The 13,174-nt window shown below is 31.6% G+C and overlaps 1 protein-coding gene across 3 annotated transcripts in view; it reads left to right on the forward strand.

Moving 5' to 3' along the window:
• The first annotated feature begins 1,700 nt into the window (after positions 1–1,700).
• The window catches only part of LOC140445395 (uncharacterized), a 114,935-nt gene continuing 103,461 nt past the window's right edge, over positions 1,701–13,174 (forward strand). The window contains exons 1-3 of one of the 3 annotated variants that reach the window (XM_072537390.1): positions 1,701–2,982; positions 3,070–3,195; positions 6,600–8,487. In XM_072537390.1, coding sequence (XP_072393491.1) covers positions 2,853–2,982; positions 3,070–3,195; positions 6,600–7,966 — 1,623 coding nt within the window. In that variant the 5' untranslated portion in view covers positions 1,701–2,852 and the 3' untranslated portion in view covers positions 7,967–8,487. Of the gene's footprint in view, positions 2,983–3,069; positions 3,196–6,599; positions 8,488–13,174 lie in introns of those variants that run through there. The other 2 variants (XM_072537391.1, XM_072537393.1) reach the window with 2 other exon arrangements.

A 13,174-nucleotide genomic window follows, 5' to 3' on the forward strand; every position in this document is an offset into this window, starting at 1 on the left:
CCATATCCACTTCAGACCGCGAATTAGAAGCACGAATATCTTCTAAAGCAGAAGGTAAACTACCTCTTTCCATAAAAATTTCGAACACTAATACTCTCAAAATTGTCTGCAGATGCCATATCTGTAACAAAGTTGAAAAATATTAAACATACTCCCATACGCCCATTGTACTCATATGAGTACACCTAATTTTAACAACAAATAAATCACGTTATAATTAAAATTATGAATAATTAATCACTTAGCATTTTACTAAACTTATTATAAACTAACGTAAACCATTTGATTGTAAAAAGAAGTAAATTAAAGAAACTTACTGTAAATTTACAACGTCGATGTCGAGAAAATAAACAACTCACGTGTTGACCTCATAAACAATAAATCAAAACTAACAAACCAAGCTGAATCATTCAACGAAATCTGTTAAAGTTGTCGTCTTAGGGGTAGTTTCCTGTAATTACTAAGAATGGCAACTATTTTATTGTAGATGGCACTAGTATGTCAAAATAGCAGCTGTACTTAAATGAGTACAGTGTATCAAAATGTAAACTATTGACTTTTTCTAGAAAGCGAGAAATCATAAGAACAGATTATTTTATTAACGAAGTAAAACTTGAAAGGCTAACAAAAATCAGAGATCTAGGGGTGTTATTCACTAGCACATTCTCCTTTAATGAGCACATTCTCAAACTAACTAATGATTGTTATAGACAGTTAGACTTTATCCTAAGATCCAGTAAATAATTTTATTGTGACACTACAATTAAGCTTTTTAATGCATATGTGAGGTCAAAACTCGAATATAGTTGTACCATATGGAGTCCCTCCACCATATCACATAGTGATATGATAGAGAGGATTCAGAGGAAATTGTTAATGTCTTTATATCTGAAGAAATTTGGGATTTATCCTCTTAAGGTTTCCTATAACTTGCAGAGAATGCTTTTTGACACTGTGTTATTGAGCGAAAGACGTAGAAATGCCCAAATCATTTTCATATTTAATATAGTTTATCAAATCATAGATTCTCCTACGATTCTTTCATTTATAAATTTTATTGTACCAGACCAAAGGCTTAGATGTATACACACTTTATTTAAAATAACTCCAGAATACGCAAACTCCCCCATGGCACACTGGCTTAATGGCAATGAACGATGTTATCGTGAGTGAAGACCTTGACCTATATAATATAAAAAAGAGTACTATGTTACATAAACTGTGATACCCTTATTTATTGTTTTAAAGTGTATTTATTTTGTTGTATTGTATGTTATAAATTCTATGTTCTTATTTCTTTGTATTGACCAACTGTGTGTTTATAATTGGCATCATTGCTGTAAATGTGCAGTATAAATAAATAAATAAATTTCGTTAATTTTGATTCCAAAATATTTGTATAAAATAAAATAAATTAAAACATTTAATGTACAAAAATGTTTCATTTTAAATACGAATTAATCCTTAAAATTGCCCCAAAGATACGCCGCTGGCCACTACCTTCTGGTGGCAGTTTGGCTTCACTTTGAACGATACGGTTACGCGTCCTCTCTCTTTCCTTGTCTACTAAGGTCTAGTGAATTTAGTAATTATTTTTTTGCAAAGTTAGTGACTTTTTGACAGATTAGAAGTGATTAGAAGTGACTGGAAATTACTATACAACCAAGCACAAGTACTCATAGCCAATATTAATTTTAAACAAACTAAATACTAAATAAAATAGAACTGTACGAATTACTGACAATCAATATTTATTTATTTGCACCATATAATAAATAGTTATGTTAAATTATAACAACTAAAATATATCTTTTACATATATACTACCCAAAATTTTATACGTTTAGTATACACTTCCACTATTTATAATAATTCTTCTTTTTTCAATGAAAGAAGTCTGTAGTAAAAGTTTATTTAAGCTGTTAATGGACCGTGGAAGTGTGACGTCACAACTGTCAATTACTTTCCAAACAAAAGTTGAAATGTCCAATCCCAAGACTTTTTAATTTCTATAAAGTTAACATTTTGCTTCCTCTGCTGCTTTTTCTTTTAAGTATAGTGTTTTTAAGATAATACCATCATAATTCAGTGTTCTATTTCTATGAAATATAGTTTAAAAGTTTAAATTAAAGACATTCTAACCTTACTTTATTGATACATGCATTTTATTCTATTTTTATAAAACAACATGCTTTATTGTTTACATAACCTTGTAAAATTGTTGTAGTAACTATTAGAATACTTAGATATTGCAAAAAGCGGAAAGATTCTGTAAAAAAAATGAAAAAATAACGAAAAATACAAATTATCCACACTAAACAAGGTTTGTTTGGAAAGTGAAACTGACATATGTCAATAAAATCTACGTCATCACTTCCACGGTTCATACTGTGAGCTAGAAACTTTTGTGTTGTAGGTTTCCAGCTATGAATCTGTAAAATCAAAATATGCCTGAGTTGAGCGAATGGACCTTAACTATATTTTTTGTTTAATACCTATTTAATAAAATCTGTTCTTTTTAGAACAAAATTAGTGTGTTTTATTTCAAAAATGTCACGTAAGGATTTAAATAGTCGTTGTAAAGAGATGGTAGCTTCTTTGATTCATTACTTTGAACAGTTATAGATAGGATAATATAATAATGGATTCAAGATTTTTTATACTTTGACAACTATGTCAACTTAGATCTCTGTCAATGATAATGACGTGCAACGGTAAGTAAATTAGATGGACTGTATACTCACTCATCATCACCACCACTATACTCAGCTAACTTCATCGCTCATCGGCACTTTCTCTATTCTATTCTATACTTTTGCTAAGTTTGTATATTTCCAATATATTCATTATATATGTTAGCTATGGCATTTAAAGTGAAAATTAAGGAAGAGTTTGTTGAATATAACCAAAAAGATATAGAGAGCCAGCTATCCACATCCATAGATTTGGAAAACTTCAAAAATGAATTAGAAGATAACTCAGGTAAGACAATTAGTAAAAACAGAGTAGAAACAAAAAACAATAGTAGACAAAATTAGTGTTAAATAATGTGATAATAATTTGTATTAGAAATGGAAGTAAGAGCTAAAATTAAGGAAGAGTTTGCTGAGGGTTGTCAAGGATATATAGAGAGCCAGCTATTTACATCCCCAGATCTTGAAGACTTGATTAATAAAGCAGATGAAGATAACTCAGGTGAGAGAAGTAATACAAATATGTCTAGAAACAAACTCGAAATTTTAATATTTGCCTCATGGTAAGTTCTGTGAGGGACATCATAATGGTCACTTATTGCACTGCACAATTACATATTATTTTTAAATTTTACCATTATTTTAAAACTGATTTTTTGGAAAAAATGACTAATAATTTTCTCTAATTTCCATATTGTATTTTTGGTTTTATCATATAACTGGAATTTAAATTGTGGTTTGTGGGTTATTAACTTTTTAGAAGTTAAATTGGGTTAAGTTAGGTTTTCAGTACAAATAACATCAGAGCTAACAGGCTCAGCTTTTTCCTGTCCAGTTTTGCCAATTTTTGCCAGATTTTAGGTATAAATATATTATGAGCCTTCATACTATTGGTATGTATCCCAGTTCTAAGCTAGCCTGTAGTATGATACATAATTTTTTGTACAGAAGCTCATTTCCATTCTGTATAAATATGGAAAAATTCCATATACACTCAGCAATTTATGTGACTTTTCCATTTTATTTTATTCTGATTGATCACTTCTTTGGCTGCACACCAGTTTTCCTCAGAATCCCATGGTATGGTATATCAGTTTTGACTGATCTTCCTCATTTAAGGACAATGGCAAAAGTTCAATATTTGGAGATTGTAACAGTCTGAGACTGGATCCTCCACTGTGCTCATTCTAGTTATGTTTTTGTTTCTAGACTGTGAATAGTCACTTATTTCTGCTCATTGTCCTTGCTTATTTCCATAAGTTGGGGCAAAATGCTGTCCAACATGAAAGTGCATCCTTACGATGCTAAGGTTATAATCCCCTAGAGTTCTGCATCAGCTCATTGAGTTGGCACTTAACGCAACATTTTTTCCTCTGTACATTTTCTGGATACAATGGTGTTACACCTTAACCCTTTTGGTCACGCTTTTTTTTAGTGTAATGAAATATATTTTGTTAATAATTCCAAATTATTCCCAGTTATTGTACTCTTTTGTAAGGTAATGTCTTTTGGAAGGAATACTAGCATTTTTTTTTTAATAAAATAGGGCCTGTTTTTGATGTTGTCAATTGACAAAATTGTGACTAACTGTAATATTTACTTAAACAAAGTTAAAATTCTTGTGTCGTCAATTGACGACACAGTGACTGAAAGGGTTAAAGAGCACAGTAGTTCACAACATAAATATTTTTATATGATGTAGTTCATTATTACCAATTTTTGCTAAAATTCTTGGGAAACTAATAATAAAGAAATTTAATTCTTTTCTATTAGAAAACTCCTTAGTTCCTGAATACCAATTTGGTTTTTGACAAAAACACTGGAGTTGACCAAGTGCACAGAGTTGTTAATATCATAAACCATGATTTAGAGGAAAAGCACTATTGTTCTGCAGTCTTCTTGGATATCACACAAGCTTTTGATAAAGTGTGGTATACAGGTTTGCTATATATAAAATTAAACAACTACCATCTGAATACTATACGATATTCAAATCCTACAAAACAGACAGATATTTTCAGATAAAATATGGTACAGTAGTAATAACATTGAGAATTATAAACTATGCCGTACCTCAAAGTAGTATACTTCTACCTACCCACTTCTGATCAGTGTTCCTTGGCCTTTGTTAGTAAGAGGACAACCAACTATGAGTCTCGCTACCATAGCTACGAGCTTGAATACACTAGTATTGTGTATGCACTTAAACAGTTTCATGTTTATCTACAGGAAATCCCTTTTAAAATAGTTACAGATGGTGACAGCTTTAGCTTAACTATGAGTAAAAAAGGATATACATAATTCCAAGGATAATGTTTGTTATTACAAAATTATGATTACACTGAATACAGAGCAAATACAAAATGCAACATGTAGATGCCTTAAGCAGAGTGAGTTATGTACTGGTATTAGAAGGCAATACTATTGAACAAACTTTGATTTTAAAACAATCAAAGGATAGAATTATTTCAGATCTTTAGAGAAGACTTGAGGAAGCAGATCATCCTTTCTTTGAATTAAGAAATGGGTTAGTATATAGAAAACCGAAAGATAACATTGCAATTTATGTACCAGAGAGAAGCATTACAAGATATTGATGAGAAAGAAAGATTTGGAAATGATTTGAACTAAGGCAGAAGTGCAAATAATTAAAGCAGAAAACGTAAACAAAAAATATAACAAGAAGCACAAGGAGGCTCAATAGTTTAAGAAGGGGCAACATGTTATGATTTCCAATGTAGACACAACCCCGTGAGTAGCTAAAAAACTTAAACCAAAGTTTAGAGGGCCACATGAGATTTAAAAGAGTTACCAAATGATAGGTATATTGTAAATGATATTGTTGATTTCCAAACAACATAAATGCCATATGAGGGAATTATAGACAGAAGTAGGATTAGGGCTTATGATAAATAATTAATTTCATTATTGGTTATGGTTAAAATCATTATATTTCATTTTATTCAATTATGTTAATGCTTATCTATAATCCATTACTTGTACTATTATGTTGAGACAGTTAAGATGAGTTCTGGATATTATGATTCCTATTTGGACCCCTTATGAACACATCAATCCATTATGTATGTTATGCCATGCTTAGTTAAACTATTATGAATATTATGCCTTGCTTATTTAACCCATTATGAATTAATATTACTTTATGTATGTTTATGAACTATAAAAATGTTCTTCAAATATTCATTATGTTATTAATGTTATGTCTTATGAAAGTTATGAATGCTTAATATCTTAGTTATGTAATTAATATTCTGTAATATTAGTAGATTGAGTATGATCTGACATGTTAGAATAGCCAAACTGTAGTCTTTTATTTGAATTGTGCTCCATTAACAGATTTGATTGTCATTCAAATTTGAAGTGTGTCAAGAGGATAACCTCACACTATTATGATTTTTTCTGACAAGTATTCTCAAGTTAAGTTGAATTCATGTAATTGAATGAATGATCTTACAATAAAGTTGTCCCAGGAACGCAACTCAACAATGTTGGTAATATCATTTTAAAGTCATCTACTTTAAAATGTGTACTATATGTCTGAATTGTCAATATGAATGAGTCAGATGAAATTAATTGGTAGAATTTTTCACCTAGTAACCGAAAACAATTTTTTTTTTAATTTATTAATGTTCTGTATTTTGAGAACCATTTCTGAAGTGGAAATCGAAACTTTTAAACTTACATTGTGGCTTATTTCCAACAAAAATAGTAATTACATTAAGATGCCACAAGAAAATAGCTTCACAACAGTACAGCAATAGCAACAGAATGTTTTAGTATGTTTCAGATTTATTATTATATTCATTCTTACTAAATTTTATTACTCTTTTTTTACCCTGTAATTTCTGCATAATTTTTTTTATAGTTTTTTTATTTTTGTTTTAGGTTTTTCTCAGAATGGAATGGAAATCATAAAAACTGAATGTGTATACACTTCAGATCAACAAATATGTTCAAAAACTGAAGAAACAACATTAAAAAATTCTATTTGTACATGTAAAATTTGTTTAAAGCAATTTAGCCTGGACAGTTCTTTGAAACGACATATAAAAACGCACACTGCAGAAAAGCTTTACAAGTGCGAAATTTGTTTTAAACACCTTTCTCGAAAAGATAATTTGAAGGTACATATGAGATTGCACACTGGGGAAACGCCTTATAAATGTGAAATTTGTTTTAAACAGTTTAGTCTAACAAGTAATTTGAAATCACATTGGAAAATTCACACTGGAGAAAAGCTTCACAAGTGTGAAATTTGTTTTAAGCAGTTTCCTGCCGTCAGTTTATTGAAAAGACATTTGAGAGTGCACACTGGAGAAAAACCGTACAAGTGTGAAATTTGTTGTAATAAGTTTGCTTTGCCATGTCATTTGAAAAGTCACTTGTTGGTGCACACAGGAGAAAAGCCTTACAAGTGCGTACTTTGTTTTAAGCAGTTTAACCAGGCAACGTCTTTAAAACAACATATGAAAACACACACTGTAGAAAAGCCTTATAAGTGTGAAATTTGTTCTAAACAGTTTAGTCAAACAAGTCATTTGAAAACACACATGAAAATTCATACTGGAGAAAAGCCTTATAAATGTGAAATTTGTTTGAAACAGTTTAGTCAAACAAGTAATTTGAAAACACATATGAAAATTCACACTGGAGAAAAGCTTCACGAGTGTGAATTTTGTTTTAAGCAGTTTACTGCAATTAGTCCACTGAAAAAACATTTGAGAGCACACACTGGAGAAAAACCATATAAGTGTGATATTTGTTCTAATCAGTTTGCTTGGCCATATCATTTGAAAAATCATATGCTGGTGCACACTGGAGAAAAGCCTTATAAGTGCGAAATTTGTTTTAAGCAGTTTACTCGAGTACCTGATTTGAAAATTCATTTGAGAGTGCACACTGGAGAAAAGCCTTATAAGTGTGAAATTTGTTTTAAGAAGTTTGGTACAAAAATGCTATTGAAAAGGCATATGAGAGTGCACACTGGAGAAAAACCATACAAGTGCAAGATTTGTTGTAATCAGTTTAACCGAGCAAATAGTTTAAAAACACATTTGAGAGTACACACTGGGGAAAAGCCTTATAAGTGCGAAATTTGTTTTAAACAGTTTAGTGATGCAAGTAATTTGAAAACACATTTGAAATGTCACACTGGAGAAAAGCCTTACAAGTGTGAAATTTGCTTTAAGCAGTTTAGACAAAAAAGTAAATTGAAACAACATTTGATGCATCACACTAAAAAAAAGCCTTAAACAGTTTAGTCAAACAAGACATTTTAAAACATATACAAAAGTTTACACTGGAGAAAAGCTTTGCCAGTGTGAAATTTGTTTTAAGCAGTTTGCTTCAGCACACGATTTGAAAAGTCATTTGAGAGTGCATACTGGAGAAATATAAGTGTGAAAATTGTTTTAAACAGTTTAGTCAAACAAGTCATTTAAAAATACATAAGAACATTCACAGGGGAGAAAATCTTAACAAGTGTAAAATTTGTTTTAAGCTTCTTCTTCTTCTCGTATCACTACAACCCAGGGTGAGTTTTGGCTGACTGCACAATGTGCTTCCATCTTGAACGGTCGTCCATAATAGTTGGGTCAGTGGGTAGCCACATTGTTCTTTTATCTGACCATATCTTGTCAGATTTTTTTTTTTTTCGTGGAATTTATGGCTTTGGCGAGAACCAATTAGCCAGACTATGTTAGATTGAATCATTAATTTGTGTAAAATGTTTCATAGTATCAGACCTGAGCATGATGTATTCATTTGTTTTGTTTGTAATATATAAAATGTGTAAGGTGTTTATATATATATTTTTTTTTTTTTTTTTTTTTTTTTTTTTTTTTTTTTTTTTTTTTTTTTTTTTTTTTTCCTTGCGCTAGGGCGTCAACCCGGTTCATCCCCTCGGAGGTTTCAGCCCTCTTTGTGTGCTTTACGTTTAGTTTCTTTCGCAGAATTGTATACAAAATTGGTTAGTAATTTTACAGTTTTAGTTTACAGTTTATGATGTGTTGATGAAGTACATAAAGGATATCATTATTTCCTGAAAAAATAATACAATTTAGGTCTATTGGAAGGTTTATCTTGTAGTGAATTAAGTTTTTGTATAGTTGATTAATGTTTACATTATTTATTGGACATTCAAGTAAAATATGTACTAATGTACCCATTTTACCACAACTACACAGTGGATCGTCTGTAATTTTCATTTTGTGCTTATAATAAGGTGTTAGTGCATGATTAGCACGTACTCGATTTATTGTGGCAACAAAGTTCCTGTTTGGTATTTTGTGAAACCATGGTTTTCTGGGAATTCTTTGCTGGTGTTTACAAAAGTTTGTTCCGGTTGTTGAAGCGTTGTGTAGGTTTTGCCACATCTCATTTATTTTGTTTCTTTGGTTTAAGAATAGGTCGGACGGGGGTAGTTTAAGATTTAGTTCTTCTCCTGATGTTGGGGCTGTTTTTGCTAAGGTATCTACTATTTCATTACCTGTTATACCTGCGTGTCCCTTTACCCATAGATATATGACGACTTTATTCTTGATGTGTATCTCATTATGTAAATACAGGATATTTGCTTCAATATGATTAACTGATCTATTTATGTTTACTTTTTTAAGTTTATCTACTGCACTTTTGCTGTCCGTACATATTATGAATTTGTCGTGGTTAGAGCCGAGTATGTATTTCATAGCTTGCACAATTGCTGTTAATTCTGCAGTGTATATGGAAGCTTCCTTTGGTAGAATAAATTTTTTGTCAGTATTTTCTTCCACATGGTAAAAGGCACAGCTGGTATATTCTTTTGACTTTGATCCATCAGTGAATATAGAATCATAGTTTGGCCAGTATTTGTTTTTTGTTTCGTTAAACTTTGATTGATTGAAACTTGCTACTTCTTGACTTTCAAAATAGTAGGTTCTAATTTCCCGTGAAAAAATTTGTTCTGGCGAGTAAATTAGAACCGGGGGGAGTTGGTTGGAATAAAGTATATCTGTAACGTCAAGTATTTCTGAGAAAGTTTCTACTATGGGGGGGGTTTTCTTGAAGTGCCAGTATCTATGGGTCAAAACTTGAACTGTTAGTGATTGTATACTATTGAGGTAAGAAGTTTTTTTGGAAATGGTTTTTATCACAAATTTTCTGCTCAATAGTTGTCTTCTTAGTTTAAGAGGAGGTTCCACAGCTTCAGCTTGCATAATATTTATGGGTGTTGACTTAAGATATCCCAGGCAAACTCTTAAGCATTTATTTTGTTGTATCTCGATTTTATTTAGATGTGTATCTGCTGCTGTTCCATAGAGTTGACTTCCATAATCCATTATTGATCGTACCATTGTTTTGTAGAAAAGTAAAGCCGTATTTGGATCTGCTCCCCACTTTGCCCTACAAAACGCTCTTAAAATATTTATAGAATTACTTGTTTTTTTGATGATTTGGTGGATACAGTCCTTCCATAATAGTTTTCTATCTAGATGTAGGCCAAGATATTTTACAGAGTTGCTAATACGGAGTTTATATTTTCCTATTGTTAATGGTCTTTGATAGTTGTTTCTATTTCTAGAGAAAATACATATATTGGTTTTGGACTCGGATATGGAAAGTCCCATGTTGTCTAGGCATTTTTGGATTTCTATAAATTCAGTGTTGATATTTTCTATACATTTGTCCTCTGATTTGTTACTGGTGTAAATAACAACATCATCGGCGTATTGAATAATTTTGGACTTACGTGATATAACATTTTCTATGTCCATTGTGTACAGGCTGTAGAGGATTGGGCTCAAGATACTACCTTGTGGTAATCCAGATCTACATATTCTTGATTCCGAAACTTCTTTATTTATCTTTAAGGAAACTGATCGATTAGAGTAAGCTGATTTTATGAAGTTGGCAAAGGAGGTTGGTAGACCAATATTGATAAGTTTCTCTTCTAGTATATTTATTTGAACATTATCATATGCTGAAGTGATATCCAAAAATGTAGCCAAAGTGTTGTATTTGTGTGTGAATCCTAGATAGATGTCATTTACTAGTATCGTTAGGGGTTCTAAGGAAGATCTTCCCTTTCTAAAAGCATATTGTGAGTCAGGTAATATTTTTTCATTTTCTAGCCAATATTCAAGCCTGTTCTTTATCATTCTTTCCATGGTTTTAAATATACACGATGATAAAGCTATGGGTCTATATGAATCTGCATTTCCGTTCTGTTTTCCAGGTTTTTTGATAGGTACTACGATGTATTCTTTCCACATTGGTGGAAAAGGAATCTTTTTTATCCAAATCGAATTGAACAATTCTAGCAGGGCTTTCTTATGGCCTAAGGGCATTTTATGCAACATATTGTATGAAATGTTATCCGCCCCGGGAGATTTATTATTTGTTGATTTAATGCATTGTTCGAGTTCCCATAATTGAAATAGTGATTGTAGAAAAGAAGTGTTTCTATTTACAGTAGCTATTTGTTGAGTAATGTTGTTTTCAACCCATGGGGGTGAGATTTTTGTGTGGAATTCATTTATCCAGTCTTCTTTGGGGTTTATTGGGGGTTTATTTACTTGTTTTCGGTTTTTATATCGGTTTACTTTGTTCCACACTTCTTTAATTGGTGTATTTTGATTTAGATTTTGGCAATAATTAATCCAGCTTTTTTTCTTAGTTTCTTTGAAAGTTTTTTTAGCTACTGCATCAAGTCTTTTATATTCTGTTAGATTATTAAGATTTGGAGCATGTGTGTAGGTTAAGTAAGCTTGTTTTCTTGCTTTAGCAGCTATGTTACAGGTTTCATTCCACCAGTCCTTCGAACAATGATTTCTTTTTTGTGTGTTTGATTTTTGTAAGGGAATTGCTTTGTTGGCAGCTTTGTTAATATTGTCGATAATGCCCATTAGTGATGATTTTGGTTCTGTAGCTTCAAGTGTAGCGGTGTATACATCCCAATTAGCAGCCTTGAGTCTCCATATGTTATGTTTTGTCTGTTTAATTTGCGCAAGCGGGCTATTCCTTCCAAATTGTATGTGTATTGGTAAGTGGTTAGAGCCATAAGGTTCTTCTAAAGTAGACCACGTAATTAGGTGCGTCAGATCCTGTGTACAGAGGGTCAAGTCTACAGCTGACTTCTTATTGTTTGCTAATGTAGGTGATCCGTCGTTCAAAATTACTAGGTTGCATTGTTCGATAGCTTCCAAAAGAGTCTTGCCATAGATATCGTCATATCCATCATTCCAAGCCAAACTATGTGCGTTAAAGTCGCCCCCAATTATGAATGGTTTTGGAATTTGTTCCAAAAAGTTGATCCACTGTTGTAATGATATTCTAGTTCTCGGTTTAAAGTATACTGAAACGAAGTAAATTTTTTTTTGTATAAATGGAAAATTAACCGAGATACAAGTATGCTCAAAGTTTATTGTAGTTGAAATTGAGACTTCTTGGTATATTAAGTCTGATTTTAATAAAATGGCTGAGCCGCCGTACCCGTCGTCCCGGTCACAGCGAATATTGTTGAGGCCTTTAAAATTATAATATTTTCCTGCTTTAAACCATGTTTCCGATAGAAGTGCAACGGAGTAGTTGCCCCTATCTAGTAGATATTCTAGGTTAGTTTTATTAGAAACTGCTGAACGGCAGTTCCATTGAAGAATATTTATTGAATGGTTGAGGTCTGAGAATGTGATGACGTGTTTCCATTTATAGTTAATTTGACTAAGTTTTCGAGTTCTTCCTTATTTATATTTATACTTTTTGTTACTAAAACTTTTGTGACAATTTCTATAACTAATTCTAATATTGAATTTATCATGCTCAGGTCTGAAGGAGATGCAACTGAATTATTATTAATATTTCCTTTATAGTTAATACTGTCTAATATTCCTCCCTTAGGTAATTGAGATCTAGGGGAAGCTATAATTTCATTATGCAAAATTAATGTTGGATCTGGACTATTTGGTCTCTGTCTTTTAAATCTTCTAGAATTTGTATTATTTGAATTATTGTAAAATATGTTATTTGTTGACATTTGGTTAATTGAATTTGATGGGAGCTGGGTGGGTGTATAATTATTGGGATTTAATGGAGGGAAAGTTTTGAGGCAGGAAATGTTTGTAGTTTGTTCCGTATTAATGGTTGTTGCTTTTGCATAGGAGTTCCTGGGAAACTGTCTGTTGGCGTCTTGATAACTAATATTACTGGAAGACATAGCGTCTTTTACAAGTTTTTGACGTTGAAATTCCTGACACGCGCTCAAATTTGTAGTAAAATGATTCCCCGAACAACTAAAACATTTTGGAGTTATATCGGTTGTTTTACACTCTTTTGTGTTGTGTGATTCCTGACATTTTTCGCACCTAGCCCTGCTCTTACATTGTCCCCCTGTATGTCCAAATCTTAGACAATTAAAGCATAATAGCACCTTCTGTTTATATGGCTCGACTTCCTTTAGTACCTTGTTGATTGTTACATATTTT

Source organism: Diabrotica undecimpunctata, chromosome 7 (assembly GCF_040954645.1).
Source record: "Diabrotica undecimpunctata isolate CICGRU chromosome 7, icDiaUnde3, whole genome shotgun sequence".
NCBI lineage: Eukaryota > Metazoa > Arthropoda > Insecta > Coleoptera > Chrysomelidae > Diabrotica > Diabrotica undecimpunctata.